Here is a 27,384-nt window from a genome sequence, read left to right on the forward strand (position 1 = left end):
CTTTAAAGGGTTAACATGTGTCAGTAAATGAACACGTTTATTAATTTACTAACTGGTGATTAAATATCTTTAACAGTCGAACAAATTTATATTCTATAAAGTTTAGGCCATTGTATTATATAAACCATTTTGGTGCATAATAAATTCATTTATTAATAAGTTCATTTATTGAACATTTATTTATTGCAACTCTTTATTGACAAACAGTTTAAGGCTAATATCACCTTATTTCCTTTATGGACCAAAAACATTTTTTTCTTCTATTACTGATAAAAATGAAATAGGTAACTTTTACTTAAAGTGAGATTTTTGCTTCGTTAATTTTCACATTTATTCGAGTAACATGTTGCACTGGTAACTTTACTTTTATTAAGAATAAAAAATACAATGTACTGTACTTTTACTTGAATATTGCATTTTTTAATCACTGTATCAGAGTTATCTGGTGCTGTGATGTGCCTGTTACTCCCCCTGTCCCCCTTCTAGCTCCACCCCTGTCCACATCCAGCAGCACTGACTCTAGTTTATCTACCTTACCAGATGAGGACTCTAAAATGTGCATCTGCCTCAAATATCAGCCCATTAGTTGAGCATATCTCCATGCAGCTGATGCCATTGATTCAGATCTGTAAGGTGAGATACATCTTTAGGTCCTGGAGTCCAGCTCTTAATTATTTTATTTTAAGACCAATGACATGTAGGCTCAGGAAACCTTTGCGGGAATTTTGATTAACTTATCTGATTAGGATATGACCAAAAAAATGTAGTTTTTTCACAGTATTCCAATTTTCTAAGACATTTAATTATGGGCTTTCATTATCTTTAATAATCCATGACCATCAAAATTATATGAATTAAAGGCTTAATATTTTTAATGTGCAATGGATTTATTTATGAGTTTCACTTATTAAATATTAAACTTTTCACCATAACCTACATCTTTTAGATGTATTTTACAATTTAAATCTTAAATATTTGGCACATATTAACCTCAAAAACCAGTGAAAGCCAAAAGGAGATAAATTGCCAACAGAAAAGAACATCTGTAAAATATACAAATTAGACAAAATTCAAAGAAGTTTAAGCTTATGGACCAAAATACTGATTATGTAAAGACATTTAGTTAAAATACTTGCAGATCATCTTACCTACCGGCTTGAAGTAACCTGCATTTTTTTTTAAAAACTTGTTATTTTCAAATCAGTTTTTTTTTTTTTTTTAAACAATACTTTATTGTATTTTAGAAACAAGACAAACAACAACAATTCAGCACAGCAAAGTCTAATGCAAAATATGAAATGTCCAGCAAAATGTACGGTATATGAATTGCAAATACACATCATGGTCAAAACCTATACTCCATATGATAAATCAAGGAAAAAAAAAAGATAAACAAAAACAATCAAACATAATGTTTAAAGACAAACTGTGATCCCCCTTTGTGTAATAGCTCGGCAAGCTCACTAGGCAGATGATCAAGCAGAGGCTGCCATACTCCATAGAAATCATTACAATTTCCCTTTATAATGGCACTGAGGCGCTCCAGCGGAAACACCTTGAACGTTTCTCTGTACCACTGTGTCACAGAAGGGGGCTGTCCCCGAATCCACTGAAACAGTACGCAACGTCTTGCCAAATGTAAAAGTTTACGGAGTAAAGTCATTTGTGTTGAAGATAGAGAAAGCCCTTCTACAGAAAGACCAAGAATAAACAGCACAGGGTTCAGTGGGACTGTCTGGTGAAATATTGAGCGAAGCTCTATAGAAACGTTATTCCAGAATCTAGCAATTATAGGGCATTTCCATATACAGTGGTAGTAAGTCCCCACATCTGTATTGCACTTTACGCACAGAGGGGAAATTTGAGGGTGAATTTTATGTAAAAACTCTGGGGTACGCTGCATTCTATGTAGAATTCTGTAATGGCTTTCCCGAAGTCTGTTACAAGTAAACATTTTCTTAGCAAACCTAAAAGCTTTTGACCATGCTTCTGAGCTAAGCTCAACTTCCAAGTCTGTTTCCCACCGAACCCTGGCCTTATCAGTTGTAACAAAATTCAAAGACAGTAATTTCCCATAGCACAGAGAAATGAATTTCTTTTTAGTGAGTGCATCTTCATTAAATTTAAGAAGAAAACTTTCGATAGGGTTCAAAACAGATTGGTTGACTGGGAATTTAAGAGAATTTACAAAGTGTCTCACTTGCAAAAACCCAAAAAAGTGTTTTTGTGGTATATTGTACTTAGTTTGAATTTGTTTAAAGGACATAAAACTACCCTTTTCAAATAAATTACAAACAAATCTTATCTTTTTGGAATGCCAATCATCAAATACACTAATGCCCATACCTGGAGGGAAAGCCTGGTTCCTAATTAGAGGTTGCAATGTACTAGAAAAACCTCTTCTTCCAATGTGGGCAGCAATATTATGCCAAACCTTGAGTGTACACATCAAAATTGAGTTATTTCTCACACCCAGTGGAAGTTCAGCTGACTCAATAGATAACAGACTAAGAAGAGAAAGGGGGTCACAGCACCAAGTATCTAGGTGGCTCACCTAGATGTAAAAAAGAATGTAACCATCCTGAGATTATCCGTACATGGCAAGCCCAGTAATAATAAAGAAGGTTAGGAAGAGCCTGACCCCCTTCATCTAAAGGTAATTGTAAAATCCCTAATTTTAGCCTAGACTTCTTTCCGTGCCATATAAATTTAGAGAAACACCCCTCGATCTCTGAAAATGTTTTTTGGGTGATTCTAAGAGGCAGCATTTGCATAGGATATAATATTCTAGGAAGAACATTCATTTTGATCAAACTTATTCTACCCATCCAAGATATCGGGAGGTCAAACCACCGATTAAGGTCATTTTTGATTGAGGCCACAACTGACTTAAAATTTAACTTGTATAGCTCTGTTATGTCCGAGGAGACCCTGATGCCCAGATATGTAAAACCTGTGAATGACCACCTGAAAGGAAAATTATCAGGAGTGTCCCATCCCCCCTGGTCACCAAGTGGCAAAGCTTCTGATTTATCATAATTTATTTTGTACCCTGAAAAAAGGCCAAATTGATTAATAGTGGATATTAATGCAGGGATAGATGTTTCTAGCTTAGTGACAAACAGTAACACGTCATCTGCATTAAGCGAGATTTTGTATTCAGTATCTCCCAAGGTTACTCCAGAAATCCCAGAGTGGGTTCTTATAGCTTCTGCCAATGGCTCCAAAGCCAGCGTAAACAATAAAGGGGAGAGGGGACATCCCTGGCGTGTCCCTTTACTCAGAGGAAAAATATCAGAAGCAGAACCATTTACCAAAACCCTTGCAGCTGGAGCTCCGTATTTCAAATCAGTTTTTGTAGTGCTGTATCCCAGCTTATGTCTTGTATTGCGAAGTGCTGCCGTTTCCTGATGGACAGCACAAAATTTGATGGAAACTGACGTCAAAGTCCCATCTAATATCGTTGGTCGATCCCACTGGAGTCACTTTCCAAAAGATTAGATACGAGTCGGATTAAGGACCAGAAAAAAAGTCAGATACAGACCCAATCTAAGCGTCTGCACTTGTTTTAAGCATCCTTTTTTGCCTACAGTGTGAACGGGACCTAAGACTGAGCTTAACAACAAACACTACAGGTAATCCAGGGATTAAAAGAAAGATATACAGAGAAGGCCCTCATTCCCACCTTTAAGTATGGTGGAAGATCTGTGATGCTGTTGGCCTGTTTCCAATAGGTCTTAGGAACGTTGTTACAGTGATGCCTCATGAGCATTTTTAAATACTATTTTAAGTCAAAATCTAGTGGGTTGTTTTTTATTGGGTCTATATATCACACATATCACTAGGTCAATCCAAAAGATTCAACATCAACCTTTTTCAGAAGATCTTGATACAGACATTGACGAGGCTGTGTGGGAAAATATTATTTCAAATGTGGGAGGGGCTACAAAGGATGCAAGAAATAAATGTATTTACTACAAATTGTACATAGGTATTATTTTACACCAAGTAAGCTATGCCGAATTGATCTAATAAAGGATAACAAATGTTGGAAATGTAGGAAAGAGGTGGGTACACTTCTCCATGCACTATGGGATTGCTAACCTGACTCCGCCAGATGGATTTGCTCCACATATCCATCTGGAAACCTTCCGTAGAAGTAATTTTGGGAAGGGGCGAAAATACTGGTTAGCTGATTGGCCTATGTTGGTGATAGACGGGCCAAATAAACCAATCAGATCAACGAAGCATATGACGTACTAACAGAGCGACGACGAAAACACAACCACAAGGCAAGCTACTCTTGCCGAAACCAGTCGGGAGAAGAGCAAAAACATCTTTTCCTCTGAGAAAAGCCTCCAGAGCAGTGTTTTGCTCTTCTTTCAGTGAAGAAATACTCTGTAATTCCGATAAAACTTGCTCGATAGCCACGCTAACGCTAGTTTCATCGGCTGAAGCCGCCATGTTCTTTAGAATGAACTGTCGCGCTTCTCGTTGCGTCACACCTCAACCCGCCTCAAAGCCAACGCTGATTGGATGTTCGTTTGGTGAACGGCTCCAAATTTTCTTTAACGGAGAGTCTCCAGACTGATCTGCGAGTGAAACCTTGAAAGCTTGTGAGATCAGGATGGTCTCACGAGGCTATGGGATTGCCCCTTGATAATGCCCCTTTGGAAGGCAGTTTTGAAACAGATTGACGACTGGCTTAGTCAACCTTTACCAGAGTCTGCTTAATTCTGCCTTTTAGTTGATAACTCATTGATTACAGTGGGTATTATAAAAGCTGAAGGTAGACTAATTATGACAGCTTTCTACGTAAATAGAAGAGCCCACATAGACCGAAAATTAAGGAATGGCTTCAATTTATGGCAGAGACAGAAGGTTTTGAAGTCATGATTTCAAGGGTGCAGAAGGAGTAAAGTTGGTAAAGCTATCCAAGCATGGGTGTATTTTGATTACAGTGTTGGTATCAATTCTTAACCCTTTATAGGACACTCAGTGAAATCCTTTGAAAATCAAAATTTAAAGCCAATAGTCTTATTGGAATCCAGGACAAGACCTTGTTACCTTTGTAACATTAAAACATAGGGATATTTTGGAGGCAAAAACTAATGTCAATGTAATAACAAGAAAGGCCGACTTGCCTGAATATATTAAGAAAAAATAACAAAAGGTCTTCTATGAGAAATTCATGAAAAAAACTCAGTCTAACAGTCTAAACTTGGTCTAACATAACTTTAGAGGCATTAATGCTGATACTGCTGATTTTATAAACCTAAATATAATTGTAAACTAGGCTTATTAACTTTTAAACTTTACTTTTTAACTTTTCAAGTAGCTTTTTACCTTTTTTTCTTGACTTGTTAACTTTATTTCAATTTACTTTACAGTAGGTAATGTATCATTCAATCATCTAATTGGTCAAATGCCAAAATAAGATACTGGATATAGATCTTGTGCTTCTAGACCTCAGTGAGGGACGGGGGGGAATCCATTTGCCAGTGAACAAAAACGGTAACTTGTGCTATAAAGGGTTAAGGGATTTGGGGTGTTTCTATATATATATATATATATATATATATATATATATATATATATATATATATATATATATATATATAATATGTTTTGGAATAGATAATTGATGAGTGCTGTCCTGTTCTGTGTTGCTGCCGATGTTTTTTTGTATGTTTTTGTTTTTTGAAAGTCATTTTCTGTAATTGTATTATTACCATAAAAGCAAAAATACTAAAAAAAAAATGTTATGACAAAGAAAAATCAACCTTTTTCCATCATCATCCCAGCCCTCAGACACAGCCTTTATAGAAACCCCAGCTTATGAGAACTGAGGTGAGAGAAAAGATCCATGACTGTTTGACACAGAGAAAATGATGAATTCTCCCAAACATTACCAATCGCTATGCCTCAATGGTGTGAAATGTTAAAAGTTTTAAGTAGATTATCCTTCTCATCCTTACCTTTAAAATACTGTTTAGACTCTTAGAGTTTTTATATGACGATAATGGTTTGCTATCCTTCCTATTATTTAGCAGTAAAACTACACAATATTAGAACCAAAACACAAAAACCCCTGACCGGGTGCATCGGTTTGTTCTCAGAGACAAGGAGGCACTTCAAAGAGCATCGGTGATCACAGCGCTGGACCAGATGTCAGTAGACAGATGCTTGTTTCATCCCATGTTCCTGCTGTTTGTTAGTAAAATATCTAGGACTGACACCACAAAGTTCAACAAAAGATAAGTTTATTCACAACAATAGTGCAAAGAGTTCCTTCTCTCTGGGTAAGAAATGTATTCATTGTTTTTCTTTCTCTAATTTTCTGGAGTGCTGATTTTAATGGGTTTTAATACGTTTGTATTTCATTTTATTTTTTTTTACACATGCTCAGTTTTAGGTTATTATTCACTGCAGAGTTTTGAATTTCCCAAATTAGGCAGCATAAATGATCCAAAGAGTAGTCTAAAGCCTCAGGGAAGGAGTCTTTTCAATGTCTAGTATTCAAATGTACAAACAGAACTGCCCTAATTATGGGAATTCAGCAGTAGTCTTCAGAAAACAATCTTTGTATGCTGAGTCACATCAGAAAAACAAAAGAGCATAAGCAAAGAGAACCATCGTCTGTTGAATAATTAGTTACTCTAATCAGACACAATAGAGGGGATTTAAAAATCCCATAAGCAGAAAGCAGATGGAGTTCATCTCAAACAAAAACAGGCACAATTATATCCCAGATGCATGACTAAAATACACGGATGAGTCAGAAGTTTGATCCGCTGCACACGATGCTTCCACTCTTCAATTTGCAGCTCTGTTTATACAAAAATATAGGCAGAACAATAAAACAGTAATAAAGAAATAAGAGAAGATAAATTGATTTGAAGGCTTTATGTAATGAGCGACGGCCCCTTTCGACCCGTCCTCTGATGAAGCTGAGAAATCTTCAGAGCAATAGTTGCCAGCGGTGCCAGTATCACCTGCCCAAAGGATAATGATGAGGTCAGAGACTGATACACTAGGGCTTCACATGGCCCTGATGGTAAATAAACACAGGACTGTTTTCCTTACACAGCGTTTACCCTGCTGCCTACTAACAAGCATTACGGTACCTTTTGAAATTTGTTTCGAGATCACAAACCTTAATGTATTTCTTAGGATTTTACAAGAGACCAACACAAATTAGTGCCTGATCACGTACACCCAGAAGGCTTTCGTAGAAAATTCTTATTTCATAATATCAAAACCTTAGTGATTATGGGGAACCAACTCTTACATAATTAAAGATAAAAAATATATCAATTGCTCAAATAAACAAAAAAACCATAAAGGAATTAAAAGAGATTAATACATTTATAATATATTCCATTTATCACATATATTATAAGTTAAACAATCTTTTTTTTCTTTGTCTATTACAAAAGAATAATGTAAAACATAAAAAAAAAAAGTTTAACTACATTCTAAAAAGTGAGATTCAATTGAGAGCTTTTGTAACAAGCTTACTGGAAAAAAGCAGTCACCAGTTACTTCATTCAAAGACTAACACAGATACTTTGTTGATAACTTCCACCAAAAAGTAATGATTAACTGGTAAAAGTCACTTCTATTTAATTTTTAAAGCAAAAATCTTAAAAATGCCATTATTAATGTCCATTTAGGTCAAAGGTATAGAGGATGATCTGTTTCCAGGTGGATCATCTACATAAGTGGTTCTCCTACCTGTCAATCATTCTGGTGATATGCTTACGTAAGATCGTCCTACATGTTCGTCGTAGCTATATTTTTCTACGCACGCGCACTTTCAGGCGTATATCTTTGGTGAGCTTTGGTTTCAGACAGTCATTGAAGCTCACCTTTCTCACAGCGGTTCTCTTAAAATGGCCCGAGAGTCGTAAGAGAAAAAATGTCTATGAGGTGCAGGGAAAAAAAAGAAAGGCCTCAGAAAAGGCAGATATATCCCAGAATGCTTTGTGTGGAGAGATCTCCGCACAAAGCATTATGGGATTTGTTGTCACAGCGGCCTGCGACTAATAAAAAATATGGCTCATGCACCGCACGGTGGACCAACTGGGAGGTGATCATCTGTCCAAACAATAAGTTGACTGAGTTCACTATAAAGTCCACCGTATGGTTCCCGCTCCATGTAGTGATGGAGGGATTATAACGGACGTTTGGACACAGTAAACTTGTATAAGCTGTGAGAACAGCAACTTTTAAAAAGAGTGTGCACAAGGAGAAATGGACTCATGCATGCAAACGCACTCGCATTAATTTTCAAGAAAATCCTCCTCAATACCTTTAAGTTTGTATAAAATACAAACTCAAACACAAAGTACTATTTTAGCTCTACTTTATCTATGCTAGACCTGTGAATGATTTCAAATGGTCTTCATTTTGAATGGACTATTGTATAAGCATAAACATTGTAGCTATGGCTATGGCTTTCTGTTTTTGACCTGTTAGAAGACACATCACTCTTCTAATCTGATTGTTTTGGGGGTTTTTTTGCATCCTCTGCAGATTATCTCCTAGGATTTCCCTGTACAGTAGGAGTGCTATTGATCAGAGCTCTGTGAAATGATAAAAGCTTCTGATACCTGCTGCCTTTCTTGGTTTTTTCTATGCTGTTTTTCCACTAATGTTCTCCAACAAACATTTTAGGCTTTCACATAAACGGATGGGTTTCTATTCAGATTCAGTTACATGGAAATTTATTTATGGATGAAGCTAGATAAAAAAAATACCCACCCTGATTTTCATTTGTTTTTTTCATAACAACAAAATTGAAATTTATGTATCACTGTCCCTCCACTTTCAATGTCTATTAGATTAAATTATACAAGGCTGTTTTTTTAAGACTGATTCATGTTGTTGTTGTTTTCTGATTTCGCTACCATGCAGTTCTTTTTTTGGTCTATAAAATACATTCCCATACCTTCAAATTTGTTGCAGGAGTTCAACTAAATTAAGTAAGAAGAAAATTAGTTGCACTGATTTCTCTCTTAATACGAAAAAAGAAATATAAATGTAACCTATGGCTTTTATGTTTGTTCATAATTATGCAACACTTTATGTTGGTCTACATTATATAATCCCAATAAATAAAGAATAACAAAATATATGGAAGTTTACTCCTAAATTCAGAAAAAAACTAGGAAAGTTCAATCCTTTTTCGTTCATCACTGTTTTTGTAAAGATGTAGTTGCTCTTATTCTAACCTTAATAGGTAGTACTGTGCAGATATGAACTATATTTCGTAGAAATGACTGCCTCTTTACCTGCGTGTCTTCAAATATGAATTTCCTTTCATAGCTGTCAATGTAGATCCTAACTGTGGCTCCGTCAGCACTCGTCCCACCAAGTCTGTAGATGATTCTGGAACCATCGGTGAATATGATCCGCAGCCCCTGTTGGAAGGTTGTTTTTTTTATGGAAATGGAGTAAATACAAATCAGAAATAAAAGTTTGAAAACTAACTGAACAGAACTAGATAGAACTAACTGTTCTATTTGATCATATTTTCATTTATCAAATCCATCCATCCATTTTCAAGCATGCTTATCCCGAGTGGGGTCGCGAGGGGTGCTGGTGTCTATCTCCAGCAGTCAATGGGCGAGAGGCGGGGTACAACCTGGACAGGTCAACAGTCCATCGCAGGGCAACACAGAGACAAACATGACAAACAACCAGTCACACGCACACACTCACACCTAAGGGGACTGTAGAGAAGCCAATTAACCTAACAGTCATGCTTTTGGACTGTGGGAGGAAGCTGGAGTACCCGGAGAGAACCCACGCATGCTCAGGGAGAACATACAAAATCAATGCAAAGATCCTGGGCCGGGAATCCAACCCAGAATATTCTTGTTGCAAGGCAGCAGTGCCACTGAGCAACCCGTTAATTAAGTCATTTTCTTAAAATTTTTAAAAATCATTTACTTCTTTTGTTCTTTTGAATAAAATCTTCTTTTTTTTCAAATTGAAATTTGACAAATTGCATTCTTTTCAAAGTGTGTTTTGCAGACCACATTCTCATCACTTCTGGGGGCTCTCATGGTGTTGGTTTTGTTTAGGTCTTATCTCTGAGCTTTCATTGGTCTCTAGCCTCAGACCCTTTTGTTGTCTCCTCTCTAGTGCCCTCTGTCTCCTCTCTACTGCCCTCTGGTGTCCCCTTTCCAGCCCCTGAGCTGCTCTGTGCTGTCCAGAGTCCCCTGAGTCTGCTGATGAACTGGTCCCTGACTTTGAGCTCAGTGAGAGTCATGGGTTCCCAAGGTTCGTGTGCTGCAGCAAGGTTTGAAACTTGGGGGCTGCTGCCTGCGGCACACGAACCTTGGGAACCCATGACGAAGAGGTGAGGAGCGCCCGCTGAGGGGCTTCGATGACAAACTCTCAGGCCCCGTCCACACGAAGTCAAAACGAACACGAAACGCTGATATTTTCCAAAACGTTTGTCGTAAAGACGGAGACGTAAAATAAATGTGAGCGTCCACACGAATGCATGAAAACGCTGCAAAATGTATGCCAGGCCTGTAAGTGGCGCTGTGGTGCCAAAGCAAAAATAAGCGACGAAATGTTGGGCATGCGCACTAATATTTATACATGGTTGCCCTGCAGGTCCATTTTCGTGGTTAAGTCAAATTCAGGTGCTGAACTATGTCGTCGATATTGCTCTGTTCTTCCTGGAGATATTCCAGAAGAAGAAGATTCTGTTGTAAGCCCGACAGCAGGGTGAGTAGCATTAGCAGCAACCATTGAACACAGTACGGCGCCATTGTTGTTGTGATACTGTGTCGCACATGCGTGTTTAGAGGCGACGCTATGACGCATGCGTGTAAAAAAAAAAAAAATGCGGTTAGAGCGTAAAGATGGAAACGCGAAAACGGCATTTCGAAATCTTCCCACTCTGAAGGCTGAATAAAAAAAAGATCGTTTACAGACCCCCGAAACGCCGGCTTCGTGTGGATGAGAGGCTGGTTTGGTGAAAAATTTGTGCGTTTAGGCCAGGGTTCGTCTTCGTGTGGATGGGGCTTCACTGAGCTCAAAGTCAGGGACCAGTTCATCAGTTCAGACATGAACCTTGCCGCAGCACATGAACCTTCCAGCATGAGAGACTGTCCGTCTCTGTTCTAATTTTTGGGAGAATATCGTCTGATAAAGAGTACATTTATATACATGTTTAAGCCAGAATGATTTGACATTTAAATATGACTTCCCTACGACTTTAATCTGGAAGAGAAATTTGAGTAAAACCTGCAAAATCTGTAATTTCTTTAGGAAAAATAAAGTTTTAAATAATGGAATATGAAAAAAACTAGTAAAGCAGAAGATAAAGACGCTAACAAAATTGTTTAAATAATCCAATCTGAGAAAATAGCAAAGAGGGAAAGGATATGACAGGCGATTAATCCAGCTTCTGTCTTTGTCTTTTACAGTAAAGCATAATCTGTGACATGCTTACCTGGTTCCTGGTGATGGTGCCGTCCACAGGGTCTGTGTACTCAAAGTTGTCTGCTTTTTCCACTTGGTAGACCTTGTCTTCAACAGCAAATCTCTGCTTCACAAACGACTTGTCGGATATCAAAATCTCCAAATCCTCCATCATGTCACACGCAGCATCTATGTCTACATTCTCATAGTCATATCTGGACAACATGGACGAAGAAAAATAGAGCATATTACATTTTAATTCCACCGTTCAACAGATGAAGTTTAATTACAATTGAAAAGTACAAAGTATTACAAATAGCGGGGAATTTATGTCAAAACATTTACATCAAATGTAGAAAGAGCCATAGAAATATGAACAACAAAAAAGTTGGAAAAAGTCAAAACTGAATTTTTTTGGCATATCTTCCTTTTTTTTAGCTTTTTAAAATGAAAAAAAAGGTTTTAAAGTCATTGATAAACCAATGAAAGAAAGGTGTAGCATTTCTCCATTTAGTACAGTATGATTTTTACCCAGCAAGAGGATTACAGTATAATAATAGTGTCAGAAACAGGCAAAAGAAGATGGTCCGTACAAAAAACGAGATAATTTAGTCCAAATGGAAGCACATTACTAGCCTCGTGAGACCATCCTGATCTCGCGAGCTTTCAAGGTTTCACTCGCAGATCAGTCTGGAGACTCTCTGTTAAAGAAAATTTGGAGCCGTTCACCAAACGAACGTTCAATCAGCGTTGGCTTTGAGGCGGGTTGAGGTGTGACGCAACGAGAAGCGTGACAGTTCAGTCTAAAGAACATGGCGGCTTCAGCCGATGAAACTAGCGTTAGCGTGGCTATCGAGCAAGTTTTATCGGAATTACAGAGTATTTCTTCACTGAAAGAAGAGCAAAACACTGCTCTGGAGGCTTTTCTCAGAGGAAAAGATGTTTTTGCTCTTCTCCCGACTGGTTTCTGCAAGAGTAGCCTGGCTGTTAGTACGTCATATGCTTAGTTGATCTGATTGGTTTATTTGGCCCGTCTATCACCAACATAGGCCAATCAGCTAACCAGTATTTTTGCCCCTTCCCAAAATTACTTCAACGGAAGGTTTCCAGATGGATATGTGGAGCAAATCCATCTGGAATCCATCTCCACTTTGAGAGGGGCGTGAAGGAAGCCATCTATGTTAAGAGAGAAAAACCAACTTTAAACAGAGGTGGTGGACTCAGATTCCAGCTTCCAAAAACATACAATTCAATCATAGACATGATCCCTTCCAGATATCACCAAACCCCCCACCCCATCACAGAGGAACGAGGGACCTACCCGCCCCAGCCGGTGAACAATACCTCCTTAACGACCAACCCTTAACAATCATAGACAGGTTTCAGGTATTACAGGACACAATCCCCCCTTTAACGACCGACCCCTAGAATCATAGACAGGTTCAGATATTACAGGCTAACGATGGAACTAACGACCCATTCATCGGTTACCATTTGCATGTCTCCAAGCGATACAAGGCGTTGTCTATATAAGACTCAAACTCACTGCGGATCCAGACATTTGAATTGAGAAAGCTTCCTGGAGAGGTGGAGAAACGTCTTCAAATCTTGAAAACCAAGTCCAGTGGATATTTTTTGAATTTTTACGGAATGACTATGACCTGGATGACTGAGAACCTTCATCAGCATATTAGCTAACTCTTGAAAGCATTTCTCTTTGCCACTCTTTAATATGAGAAAGGCGACGAAAAGTGCAGGTATCATAAAGCAGGGTTGCAGTTTATATATGTATAGAAAATAATACAAGAGAATATTCACTCATATTATTCCAAATAACCAGTCAGGTTAATATAAAAAGGCAAAAACTTTGCCAATTCTTGATTCCTGTAAATTAAAACAAATTGACACATGTGTCTGAACTCTTATGTTTCATTTTTCTGCTTGATGTAAATGAACCTGGAAAGAGACTGAGGATGTCCTTTAATGATCCTGATCAGGAGGTAGAGCTGAAACACAGCTTAAACCATCAGGACATCAATCCTTGAAAATTACTGCTGCCCACATCTACTTTAGATATATTTCATTTTGCCATGTGATATTCCATTAAAGTATATATTAAAAATTACTCTTAAGCTATGAAATTGCTTTCTGGCAAATATGAATTAAGCATGTTATGTACAATTCTTTTTTTCTTTTTTGAATTATTGCTTTGTTTTTAGGGGCTGCTCAGTGGTGCAGGGGGTAGCACTGCTGCCTTGCAGCAAGAAGGTTCTGGGTTCAATTCCTGGTCTGGGGTCTTTCTGGAGTTTGCATGTTCTCCCTGAGCATGCGTGGGTTCTCTCCGGGTACTCCGGTTTCCTCCCACAGTCCAAAAACATGACTGTTAGGTTAATTGGCTTCTCTAGATTCTCCTGCGTGAATGGTTTTATGTCCTGTTTGTCTCTGTGTTGCCCTATGATGGACTGGCAACCTGTCCAGGGTATACCCCGCCTCTCACCCAATGACAGCTGGAGATGGGCACCAGCGACCCCAATTGGGACTAGCGTGTCAGATAATGGATGGATGCTTCATTTTTAAGCAGAAAAGTCTAGATAGGCAAAAATGGAACAAAATGGCCCTACACCATTAAAATCACCTATAAGGATGGCATTGCCACAAGCATTGAGCATCTTTGCCAGCAGCCTTAATACATGTTAAGGACACTGTCTGTTGCTTGTCCACCAGCTCACCTTGTGAAGTAATTTCTTCCATATTTCAGCCAGTGTTCCTTCAGAATATCCTCCACACTCTGCCTTCTAGTCGCTATGATGGACAGCCATGCCAGCACAGCCCAAAGTCCATCCTTCTCTCGGATGTGGTCTCCACCTGTATTCAATTAAGAGTTTCCAACTCACAGAAATGTCAAATTTTTTTCAAAACTTCTGACATATTTCACAGCAGAGGTTGAACCTGTTCCGAAGCTTTCCTCTCCACATAAAGACAGCATGCCGGCGTCCATCAGATTTCCAAAGAACCTCCAGCCAGCGGGGGTTTCGTGCAGCTTTATTTTCGTTGCTTTGGCTACTCTGTCGACAGTTTGATGAGAAACTATTCTTGGCCACAAAAACAAATGCTACTCCACAGACTGAGCTTTTGAGAGTTGGGTGGAGTTTTACCTGTCCAAGGCTGTGCTTGTTGGCATGCTGCGGGCAAAGCCTCTAACGCCTGTATGCTGAAAGTACGGGATGCAGAAGATGTTGTCCGCTATCACAGCCACAGAGTCAGACGGGGTGACGAAAAAACCATGCTTACCAAGGATCATGTTACGGTCCTAGAGAGAAACACAGACGGGGGGTTTGAAACCCCATTCAGAGGTTCACCTGAACGCATTCTAAACAACAATCCTCCTGGCTGTTCATGTGTTATAAAAATGGCAAAAGCAGAACACACCCCATCCCCATCAAATGCTGCTCCGAGGTCAAACTGTCCGTCTCTCATGCTGTCAGCCAGGTCTGCAGCATACATGAGGTTGGGATCAGGAGGTTGACCTCCGAAGTCTTCCAAGGGGACACAGTTAATGGCAGAATTAGCTGGACAACCCAGCTCTTCACACAGTATTCTCTTCACATATGGACCCAGCACTGAGGAGCAGACAGTTACAGCGAGGAGAGGATGACAGATGTCTGTTAGAACACAGTAAGTCATCTTATCGCCTGTCTTAAAGGTATAGAGAACAATCTTTTATTTCTGTGTGAATCATCTAAATAAGTGGTCCTCCTAACTGTCAATCATTTTGGTTATATGTTTACGTAAGGCCCCGTTATACAGTATATCTTTTTCTGTGCATGCACACTTTCAGGCGTATATCTGTGTGATGAGCTATGGTTTCTGGCAGCCATTGAAGCTCACCTTTCTCACCACGGTTCCTTGAAAAAGTGTCTACCAAGTGTATGAGAAGAAAAGAAAGGCCTCCGAGGAGGCAGCTGTATCCCAGAATGCTTTGCGTGGAGAGCTCTCCTCGCAAAGCATTATGGGATTTGCTGTCACTCGGCCCACTGTCGCCAACAGCGGCGACTAATAATAAAGATGGTACAGGCACCGCATTGTGGAGGAGGAGTTACGTGACCAACTGGGCAAAAAGCAGTGATAATCTGTCCGAATTGTCAGTTATATGAGTTTGCTATAAAGTCCACTATATAGTCCCTGCTGTGTGTGGACACAGTGAGCTTGTATGACCTATGAGAACAGCACATTTTAAACCAGACATGCAAGAGGAGAAATGGGCTCTTGCAAGCACTATTTTTTTTTAAGTGGAGAGGGAGGGTCTTTTAAAAAATCCCCCACCTTTAAGCAAAAAGTTTAAACAGAAACACATTGAATTTGTGATGATGTGACATGTTTCAGTATGTAGGGACATCCATTATGGTTTTAACTGGTGTGTATCGGGCAGAGTTAAATTACCTGTAGATAATGGGAAAGGTTTTGCAGTTCTATCGTAGTAGAACAAAAGGCAAGGTTTCCGGGGAATTGTCAACTGCCCGAGGAGAAATTTTTTATCAATTGCTAAGAAAATAAGGTTCTTTTATAGTTGCAATAAACAAAAATGTTAAAGACAAAATAAAAGATAACTTTTCTTTTTGGGGAGCAGAAAGGCAGTTCAGGTTTTGTTCCACCTGTGAACCAAAAGACCTCGCATTGGAACGTGGGGCTCTCTCTAAGAGTGAGAGGAAGGTTGTAGGTACCACCAGAAGGTACTTAATTTTACTGAGACGTCGGTAAACTAGAGTGGGATCCCCCCCCAGTTTTCCAGGTTGGCACCATAGGATTGGTGTGTATCGGGCAGAGTTAAATTACCTGTAGATAATGGGAAAGGTTTTGCAGTTCTATGGTAGTAGAACAAAAGGCAAGGTTCTGGGGAATTGTCAACTGCCCAAGGAGAAATTTTTGATCAAATGCTAACCCAACTGTTTTTAATATTCTTTTTTGTTTCTGCATTTTTATTTATTTTTTTTATTTTTTATTTTTGCTACTTGCTTTGATTCTGTTTTATCTTCCTGTATTTTAATCATGTAAAGCACTTTGCATTGCCTTTGTACTGAATTGTGCTATACAAATAAATGTGCCTTGCCTTGCCTTGCCTAACTGTGAATGTATTCTAATAAATGATGCTCCTTAGTGACGTGAGTGCTGGGGTTGGCAGGAATGGGCCGAGTTAATGAAGTTTTCACATCCAGGAGCTTTGGTCACTTTGAAACGCATCAGAGTTTGTTTTCTGGTAAATTCTGCTTCATTTTTTCAGGAGTTGAGAATTATTCAAGCTGTTTTTTTGGTTCTTTTCTAATCACTCAAACTATTTTCTACCAACAATTCAATGCAAAACAGAGAGAAAGAAAAAAAAAAAAAATAGAATGTGATATGGAGCACTGAATATTAAAAAAATAAAATAAAAAATTGCTATTACATTTTCTTTCTTCACATTTACTGCTTTTATCTAATATTTAGGGGTAAAAATGGATATAAATATGAAGTATTTAAATATTAAATCTAAATGTATTTTTCAAATCTATTTCTGCATCCTATATCTATATATGTATTATTGCTATACTTTGATAAAATTTTAACTTTATATCTAAAACCCATATCTAAATTTTACATCTAAATAAATATCTCTAAATAGATACATCTAAATATATATATCTTAAATCTAAATGTTAAATCTTTATTTTGAAACTTAAGTGTAATTCTAATAAACTTGCCTTGCATTTAATCTAAATCTAAATACACATTTTAAATATTAAATGCACACCTTAATGAAAAATATATCTTAAATGTAAATGGTAAATTAAGCTTTTTTTGTTGTTTATTTTTTTACATTCAGCGCCCCATAAAGTGATATTAATTTTTCTAAGAAGCCTCCACAGTTTCGAGCTAGACCTCTACTATTAAAAGTTCTACTTAGAACAGAATAAAATCTAAATAACTAATATAACAGTCCAGGAAAATCTGCAGATCTATTTATTGCTCAGTAAATTTCAGACAAATTTAAGCCTTTATATGCAGGTAAGAGATGTGTCTGTGATCTGATCTGATTATAGGGGTCAGTTTTATATCAAAAGTCAAGTAGGAAGGACCAAATCCATGGGCTGATCTAAAGAGGGGCCAAGAGGTGCCAGTGCCCCTGTAGAACTGGTCATGCGACTGTACTAAAGAAAAAATACTATATAAAATTCTTGTGATCTTACACCCTGGCACTGAAACAGCAATTAATAATCTCTTTAGAATAATAATTTTTTTTATTTTAATTTAAAAAAAATTTTTATTTGATTTACAAATTAAGTTGTTTCACTTTTTGCTTCATTTATATTAAGATATGGTCACTGTTATCATCTGCCATGTTTGAGTTTCTCTGATCTTTAAGTGGCTTTTTGTCTCACTTATTATTTGAAACAGTAAACTTTTTTTTGTATTCTTTTGTTTGGTACCTCACTAAAAAAAGATTGCTTTCAATTTTTTTTTTTTTTTGTTTGTTATGTTTATACCTCAGGCTTTCTAATGAGTATTATCAGGTAAAAGTATTTTTCCTTGAACAGGAAATGATAATTAACATGTCATTTCTTCATATGAAATGAATGAAAACGTCAACAACTATGACCTTAAAAACCTGATAAATGGTAAAGAAACCCAAGCTAGAGGAGGTAGCGCTTAGATAGCTTAGATAGCTCAGTCCTACCATGGTATTGGTGCAGAAATATGTGTACACAAAATCTGAGTCTATACAATCACTACAAAGCATTTAATCTCAATGGAAATTTCTACCCTGGCATCAGTGAGGCTCCTAGAACTATTCAGCTATTTTTTCTGGTTTCGGAAAGACAAGCGAGCTCGAATTTTCTCAGCCTGTCTTCAATATATAAGGGGGGTTTATGTAACTTTAAACTCTTTAGATTCTCTCACCTCCATGCATTGCATCTACCCTTATGTTGATATGATTCTCGCCAGATAAAAGCTCCTTCAGAGATGCAAAGTCGAAGATGTTCCTTAGGAGGTTAGCGTAGGACTCCACAGGGTCAACTATTTCCACTGAACACAACAAACAAAAAAAAAGAACTGAAGTTAGATGTTAAAGAACAATACAGGGGACTTTTTAAAGAGTTTGTATTCAAACTAAACTCACTGAATGATAATGGGTGTTCACCTTCTCTATTTACAAAGCTATTAGCTTAATATTCACTTAAGCTTTGGGACAAAATCTTCAGGAGTTGGCCATATATAGTAGCTACACTGCAAAAAATTTAAATCTAAATAAGTAATTTTTTCCTAAAATAAGTGCATTTTTTCTTGAACTGAGGTGGTAATTGAGACACTTTGCCAATGGAACGAGACAATTTAAATTTAAAATAAGAAAAAAATATTGCATTGTCTTATTTCAAATGCATATTATCTAATTATCTTATTTTCAGAGTAAAAATACTTATTCCATTGGCAAATAATCTTATTTACCTACTCAAATTAAGGGTAAATACACAAAATTTAAGACATTGTTACTTATTTCTGGATCGTTTTTGCAGTGTAAGTATATCAGGTGTTTAGTAGTCCCCTTTTGTCAGGATTTGTTTATCTATAGTTTTAGATCATGCAAGAAATAATGTGCTGTCTTTTTCTGTTCTATCAGATCAAATTTTAATTTTCCTTATGAAGGGCTTAAGGCATGCTAAGAACCCCCATCACCTGTGAATGGTTTGAACTTGTTCTCCAGATCAAACGTCTGTTTGCCGATGGTTTTCAGATCCACACACAGTCCAGGGCAAATGGCAAACTCCTGAATGGTTCTGCTGATCTGGTAGATCTTGCTTGTGACTAACTCTTTGGCTGGGCCTGGAAGCAGCAGAAAGACTTTCAATCAAATCGTTAATCACTGCCATAAACCATCAAAGGCAACTTTCCATTTTCTAGTTGAAGCCTTGAAACCTTTGCTTCAATATCTGACTTTTCTTCTGCTTTGTCCTTCAGTGTGTGCACACGCTCTTTTCTCTGCTCCCTGCTTGCTTGCACTTTCTGGTCCTTTTATCTTCTTTTTATCTCTTAACCAAAACTACAGAAAGTTGGATTTAGTTATTAGCTGCATTGCTCCAATTAAAGTGAAAGTCTTTTCCGGAAATAAAAAATCTCCTTGGAGAAGTGCTCCAGCAGTTAAAAGTGAAAAAAGGGAGTGTCGAAAAGCTGAACGCAGGTGGAGAAAGACAAAACTCCAAGTTCACTATGACATCTATAAAGAGAGACTTTACAGATACAACTTACAACTGAAAAATGCAAGAGAATCTTTCTTCTCTGAAATCATTAACAAGAACATTAATAATACTCGTGCGTTATTTGCCACAGCCGACAAGTTAACAGATCCTCCTGTGCCCGTGGCTCCTGAACTCCACTCCACCAGGGCTGCAATGAATTTGCTCATTTCTTTACTGAGAAAATCCTAAAGATCAGAGGATCCGTTTATACATCCATAGCAGCATTTAGTTCCATGCTCCACTTATCTGGAACAAACGTCCAGAAAACTGTAAAAGTGCGGAAAGCCTGAGTTCCTTTAAATCAGGACTAAAAACACATTTGTTTAGGATTGCCTTCGACTGTTCTATTTAAACAGTTCAACTAAAACATATTTTCTTTAGTCCAACTGTTTTTAATATTCTTTTTTGTTTTATTTCTTCCTACTTGCTTTGATTCTGTTTTATCTTTCTGTATTTTAATCATGTAAAGCACTTAGCATTGTCTTTGTACTGAATTGTGCTATACAAATAAATTTGCCTTGCCTTTTCCTTTGACATTACTGTGCAATTTTGTTGGTTTTGCATGCATGGTTTGTCTCACTTTACCATACCTCCACTTGCTGTGTTGAACTTAATACCAAAGTCTCCGTTGGGTCCACCTGCATTGTGACTGGCTGTGAGGATGATCCCACCGATGGCTTTGTATTTCCTGATTACACATGAGACTGCTGGTGTTGACATCATCCCATGGTGTCCGATGATAAGACGTCCAATCTGTGGAAATGCCCCAGAGGAGTCGAAGCAGAGGAGAGGGGGTTTCAATGGTGTAAAGCACACTTCCTTCTGCTTGTAAGTTAAACTTGGATTAACACTGATATTATGAACAGGTTCAAACATGTATGATATCTTAACTCTCTATAATTAACTCAGAGAACTGAAAAAACATAAATGACTCAGAGGGGATGAAATTTAAACCTGTACAACATAAAGAGCTCTTTACAGAAGCTGACCTCGAACAAAAGTGGTTCGATATTTCTCTAGTGGAGCATATCAGAGCCTGAAGCCGAAGTTATTCTGCTGACTAATTTTGAATTTTGACGTGTAAAGCTTCCCCTCTCATATCACATTTGACTCCATGGTGAGTAATATTATATTGGTATTCTTTGGAATTAAGCATTAATCAAAATGACTGACATATTGTCATGTGAGTCCACAAAAATATTCTGCTCCTTCCAGAAGAAATGCTACCTGCCATGCAGAGCTCAAATCAAAAGATTAAGAGGACATCTGTTAAATTGTTTTTGTCATCTTAGACAGCAGCTTGAGATTTAACAATTAAATTGACACTTTGAACACTAAGTAGGTAAAACCTTTTTTTAAATCATTGACCAAGAAAAAAAAAAAGTTCTTCTTCACTGGCATTCAGTTATGTTTTTGCTTTTAAATCCCTTCATGGTCTTGCACCGCCTACATACAGTACATGTTTGAACCCTTGTGCATTTAGAACCCAACTATATGGAAGTAAATATGTGCCATCAGAATTTGAATAAAAAATACCTCTGAAATTTGAATGTTGTATATTAGTGCTTACTTTTTCAGTATTAAAATAAATTCAGAATATATTTTTAACCTAAAAAAATTCATTGTCATTATTTGTACATTAAAAAAAAAATTCAGTGTAATTTTTTTACATGGTTGCAATTTTCAGTTATTAAAAAAATTCACATTCCTATTTCAAAGTGATAAAATTTTCAAAATACATATTTTTCACAGTTAAAATTTTCAGGGTTAAAAAATTCAGCATATAAAAAATTCAACTTTTCAAAATTCAAATGCAATATTTTCGTTGTCCTCCAATTCAACTTGCTCAAATTCACTGTCTCAAATTCAGCGTCTAAAAATTTGCTGTAAAAATGGCCAAGGTTACTTCAGGTCACAGACATTAGCAATGGATGTCCGATTCCAACATCCACCTAATCACGTGACACAACCGTCATATTGAAGAAGTACACTGTGTAGTGCCGGCATATTACTTCTCGCTACCTCCGAGCACCCCCCCCCCCTCCCAATTTCCCCCGTTTTATTTCAAAAAGAAATACCACTTTTCCAGGCAGTAAAGTCGCAATTTTTCAGGAGATGCTACAGCTAATGTAGTAAGCTAATATGGCTGCCTTGTGTGCTTCAAAGAGGGGCTGTGAACAGTTCCGACCCCACTCTGATCAGCTACTGTATTGTTAGGTGACTTCATTTATGAATTAATTAAGAAATTTTTTGTCATTACAACATCATTCAAAATACCAGTTACCTACCAAATTGTAGATTTATTTGTGCTTGATATAGTTTCTACAATTTTAATGGGAGAAGAGCACAGTAGGCATCGACTGCCTGTCTCAGTCTCACCTAAGACAACATACAAACAACCCAGAAAGTCACCAGAAGTAATTTGCCGGCACTACACGGTGTAAGATTAACAACGGCCCAAACCAGTGTTTTAAATCAGGCTTTAAGATAATGTATCAAACTTCATGTGTAAAATAAAATATACTACAGAAATATGAAAGCATTAAACTCACCGTTGGGTTTGAGTTCGCCTCCATGGTCGCCAGCCTGGGTGATACTGATACTTCTTCAATATGACGGTTGTGTCACGTGATTAGGTGGATGTTGGAATCGGACATCCATTGCTAATGTCTGTGACCTGAAGTAACCTTGGCCATTTTTACAGCGAATTTTTAGACGCTGAATTTGAGACAGTGAATTTGAGCAAGTTGAATTGGAGGACAATGAAAATATTGCATTTGAATTTTGAAAAGTTGAATTTTTTATATGCTGAATTTTTTAACACTGAAAATTTAAACTGTGAAAAATATGTATTTTGAAAATTTTATCACTTTGAAATAGGAATGTGAATTTTTTTAATAACTGAAAATTGCAACCATGTAAAAAAAATTACACTGAATTTTTTTTTTAATGTACAAATAATGACAATGAATTTTTTTTAAGTTAAAAATATATTCTGAATTTATTTTAATACTGAAAAAGTAAGCACTAATATACAACATTCAAATTTCAGAGGTATTTTTTATTCAAATTCTGATGGCACATATTTACTTCCATACAACTAAGTCCTTAGAATCAACCAACCAGCTCTTGTTAGAACTCTCCAGCGTACAAGCGTTGAGGTGATGGAGCCTTCACAGTCACTGGGCCCAAGGTTTTAGAACAAATTTCCTCTTGACATATGTACCACCACGGACTAAAACTTGTTTTTTTCCAGACTGGCTTTCAGTATTCAGTAGCATAGTGCCTGTTTGTAACAATATCTATTTTGTACTTGTTTATTGCTTATTCTCTAGCAAATGCACATGCACAACCATGTACCCACTCCTAAGAGGGAACGCCTGTTAAACGTGTGTGAGAGCGTGCAGTAGCCCATTTCTCCTCGCCCTGTTTAAACATTGCTGTTTGCATTGCCCATGGAAGCTCACTTTCCAAAAGAAGATTTGCAATTTTTCCATTATGTCAACACCAGCAAGTGAAAATGGAGACGAGCAAGTAGGACGGCCTTACAATTAGGATGACCACTTATTTTGATTATCCACCATGAAAAAAGAACATCCTCCACTATACCTTTAAGGGAAATTTCAGTTAGTACTGAAGAATGGTAACAATGCAAACATAATAAATGTAAAACACGATTTAACTTTAAGAAACAAAACAAAAACAATACATAATTTACTTGCTACTGCCAAAAGATTATATTAATAATTGCAGATATAAGATATCCTTTGTTGCTGCAGCTAAATAAGAAGTCAGCTACTAAGAAAGTATTCAAAATATTAGTTATTCAACAAAATATATTTAGTAAAAAACAAAAACAAGTATTAAATGCTGCTCTACAAACAAAAAAAATCAAATACAATTCAAAGCCAGATAAAACCAGGGCATTATAAAAACACTTTTTTAGAGATGGTGCATAACTGAAACAATTAATAGTGCAAACACTGGGCAACTTCAGCAGAGCCATTTATAGGTTTGAAAAACAAAATATTATTACTCCTCGCTGTTCTGCTAGAGTAACTAAATAAAACAGAGTAGAAATAAACAACCTTTAAGGTTATTAATATCTTTAATTGTCCCTCAGTGAGTATATTCAACACTGAAAGCTAATACTAGCTGTCTAATTAGCCATGGTCTCAAAGCTGGCCAACTTAAAATGCCCAGCACATAACATTCCAAGGACTTGGCTTTCTTTCTTGTAAACAACAGAAATAGGAGTGAATTCTGTGGTCGTGTGAATAATTAGGGAAGGAGGCAGCACCTCTGCTCCTAACTGCTCATCCCAGAAACCTTTTATGTATTTAACTAAGCTTAAGGATCTTTATACCATAGGAACGGTATTGTTAATGTTAGGAATCCAGTTTTTGTGGGTTGTGTTTTTCTCTTCCTCCACCACTAGGTGGTACCCTGTTCTTGTTGTTCCTCTCGCACACCTGCTGCTGGTTGGCTTATCACTGAGGACTTCTTAAGCAGCGGACTGTAACTATCTCGACGTCAGAGTATTTACAAGTTCTGGATACTCTAGCAAAGCTGAGATTAGCCGAGTCTAACTGAGACTTTGTTTCTCTGAGTTCTAACTGTGTTTTTGTCTTTGCCTTTTGGCAGGAAGCCATCCTGCAAGCTGTATGTTTTTGGCCTTCTTCCCCTGGAAGGATTGTTTGAATCTCACACTGAGCAGGGGATTAAACTCCACAAGTTCCGTTCAAGACCTCCTGGATTCCAAGTTACAGTCCGCTCTATAGTGCCTCTAGAACCAACCAAATCAAAACCTGTCCATCCTCCAACGAGTTCCTCCCTCTGGTTAACCCACACAAGACTAGATTCTGGGAAGAAGGTTTTCTCCACTAAAGTGAGCCCCGTTTTCTCTGTTTCTCCAAAGTCATCGTTCAGAGTTCCTACGGACCCTGAACTAACCTCTGATACTTCCCTTCCCACTTCTAGTTCCGGTTCACCAGTACACTGAGTTTCCTGAATCCAACCCCGTTCATCTCCTCAATAAACCTGTTAAACTTTTACCCTGGTTTTACCCTGACAGTTAATAAAATGGAGGGGTCTGAAACTGGACTGTGCCCAATGAAAAATAACACAAACATCAGTTCCTTAAAATTCAAACAGAGATTTTAGTGCTTAAGAGTGAGGAAACATTAAACTTCATGGGTCCAACTTTAATTCTCTAGGTCCAGTATCAACTTTGAAGTGTGTCTAATAATTACCACATTAGCAGGACTCTGTATAACCAGGGGAAGCAAGGAGGTAATTCAGTCATTTGATTGCTGATAAAGGTTCTCAGTCATCCAGGTCATAGTCATTCCATAAAAATAAAAAAAATATCCACAGGACTTGGTTTCCAAGATTTGAAGACGTTTCGTCACCTCTCCAGGAAGCTTTCTCATTTGACATTTGAATTGAGGAAGCTTCCTGGAGAGGTGGCGAAACGTCTTCAAATCTTGGAAACCAAGTCCAGTGGATATTTTTTTAATTTTTATGGAACAGTCATTTGATTCAACATGTTGGACCAGTAATTGGAGAGTAACCATTAAGGACTATAGTTTGACACCCCTGCCTTAAAACTTTGAAGAAACTTTTAAAATATCCCTATTCTTCATCTGTTGAACGCAGTTAAACTAGTAAAAATGTAAATCTCAATAAGTCATTTTTTCTTGAAATAAGTGCTTTTTTTCTTGAATTGAGGAGGTAAGTGTCAAACTTTGCCAATGGAACAAAACAATTTACCTTTAAAATAAAATAAAACAACTGCACTGTCTTATTTAAAGTGAATATTATCTAATTATCTTATTTTAAGAGTAAATATACTCATTCCAATGGCAGATCATCTTATTTTTATACTTAAATTAGGGGTAAATACACTTAATTTAAGAAATATTGTCTTATTTCTAGATCGTTTTTGCAGTGTAGATTTATAGCAGCTAAGTATTGCTGATGGCTGACAGGTTTAAGAGAGGTGGGGTTCAGATCTTGCTGCAGGGATGCCTTTCTAATGATTGGATATGGAAGCTGGTTAGAGTTAATGGAAGAAAACCTGTGAGTCTGCATTGAGACTGTGGCAAACATTTACCTTCCAGCAAGTAAGTTTCCAATGCACATTCAGTACTAAATTGTAAGGATTTAGATCACTATTTTTCATGGGCTAGAGGGGTCTAGTCAAAGTCTGGACATAAAAGAGCTTGGAAAACTATAGCAATATATGAAAACTGATTCATAAACACTGTATGTCATCTAGGGGTGTAAATAATAATCGTAACAGCCGACGATCCGATGCATCAATACGTCCGCAAGGGTGTCGATTCATGTTTTGTTTTTTTCCTCCGGTCTCTTTTTATCCATTTGCTCCTGGACGTAATTCTCCCTCCCGTGCTGTGGTGGCGCTAAACCTATTTTGCCCTCCTACCGCGCTTCCTGGCTATAGCAGTGTGTTGCAGTAATCTTGACACAGACATTTTTGATTTATGCTCAAAAAAAAAAAAAAAATTAACCAATGAATCGAATCGTGATGTATTCTTGAGTATCGAAAATAATCAAATCGTTGGATCAGGAAATCGATACTGAATCGAATCGCCATGATTGGTGTGATTTACACCACTAATGTCATCCTATTAATCTAAGTGCAAGTCATTTAGCAAAGAATGAGGAAAATTTGGAAGACATAACCCAAAAGAGTTAATGTTTTAACTATAGTAAAAGGCGTGATTAAAAAAAATATTTTTAGGGTGGCTGAATATCAGTGTAGGACACATGTTTAATATATGAAATCTCAATAAAATGTCTTGAGTCTTGTATTTGTGATGTCAAATAATGCTAAACATTTTGATGACCTTTTAAAGCCTTTATAACAACTTTTAACCAAGCATAATACTCCATGTGTGTGATGCAATCAGCTTGCAGGTGATGAGAACAAGTGATGGGGCAGGTGACACTGACATTCATACAGTCACTGGTAAACAGTCACCAACATGCACATGTGCAAGCAGCTACATTTGATGTTTTCTAACACACACTGACTGACCCCGTTGGCAGCTGCCATCTGAGCGATGACCCCAATAGCCGGTCTGTTGAAGAAGCGCCCGTCTCCTCCAACCACCAGGGTTGCGCCCTGGCGGTCAGGTAGGTCAATAGAAGAGAAGATACTTTGGATGAAGTTGTGAAGATAGCTTCTCTTGGACTGAAACACGTAGACCTTCTTCCTAAGCCCATTGGTGCCGGGTCTTTGGTCGGGGTAAGGGGCTGTGGGGACAGTCAGAACTTGCAGAGGCCCATTCTCCATTTTCTCTAAAATCAGGATCCAACTTGAAGTGCCATGTGAAGAGGACACAATCTTTTTAACTCTGAGGGAAATCCTCTTCTAGCTGCTGCAAGGGCTCTAAGCAACAGAATGGAAAGGGAAGAGCTCAGCTCCTCCTATTATTTCCCTCGGGTTACAGCAGGAATTAAACAGCTCAAAATAACTTTGCAAACTTATGTGTGCAGAAGCAGGGGGGGTAACTGGAGCCACTCCTTCACACATGTGCAGGGGGATCACTGTCAGGGCTCCAGGCCCAGTAACAAAGAATTATTTGTGTGTGTGTTTCAGAGTGGATGTACTGCGATGTTTGGTGGGTTATTTATCGAGGCGTTA

The 27,384-nt window shown here is 37.6% G+C and overlaps 1 protein-coding gene across 1 annotated transcript; it reads right to left on the reverse strand.

Annotated features, from left to right (window-relative positions):
* Window positions 1-6,246: 6,246 nt before the first annotated feature.
* On the reverse strand, window positions 6,247-27,033 carry LOC119789910 (phosphoglucomutase-1-like). Its single transcript, XM_038295101.1, has 11 exons — window positions 26,776-27,033; window positions 20,303-20,465; window positions 19,153-19,299; window positions 18,379-18,504; window positions 14,875-15,065; window positions 14,601-14,755; window positions 14,395-14,510; window positions 14,175-14,310; window positions 11,477-11,660; window positions 9,297-9,425; window positions 6,247-6,995 (listed from the first exon to the last, which is right to left on the reverse strand). The coding sequence occupies exons 1-11, from the start codon at window positions 27,031-27,033 to the stop codon at window positions 6,906-6,908; spliced, it is 1,695 nt and encodes a 564-aa protein (XP_038151029.1). The 3' UTR covers window positions 6,247-6,905.
* Window positions 27,034-27,384: the final 351 nt, after the last annotated feature.

The sequence above is a fragment of the Cyprinodon tularosa genome, unplaced genomic scaffold (genome assembly GCF_016077235.1).
Source record: "Cyprinodon tularosa strain WSP-4 unplaced genomic scaffold, ASM1607723v1 ctg350, whole genome shotgun sequence".
Lineage (NCBI taxonomy): Eukaryota > Metazoa > Chordata > Actinopteri > Cyprinodontiformes > Cyprinodontidae > Cyprinodon > Cyprinodon tularosa.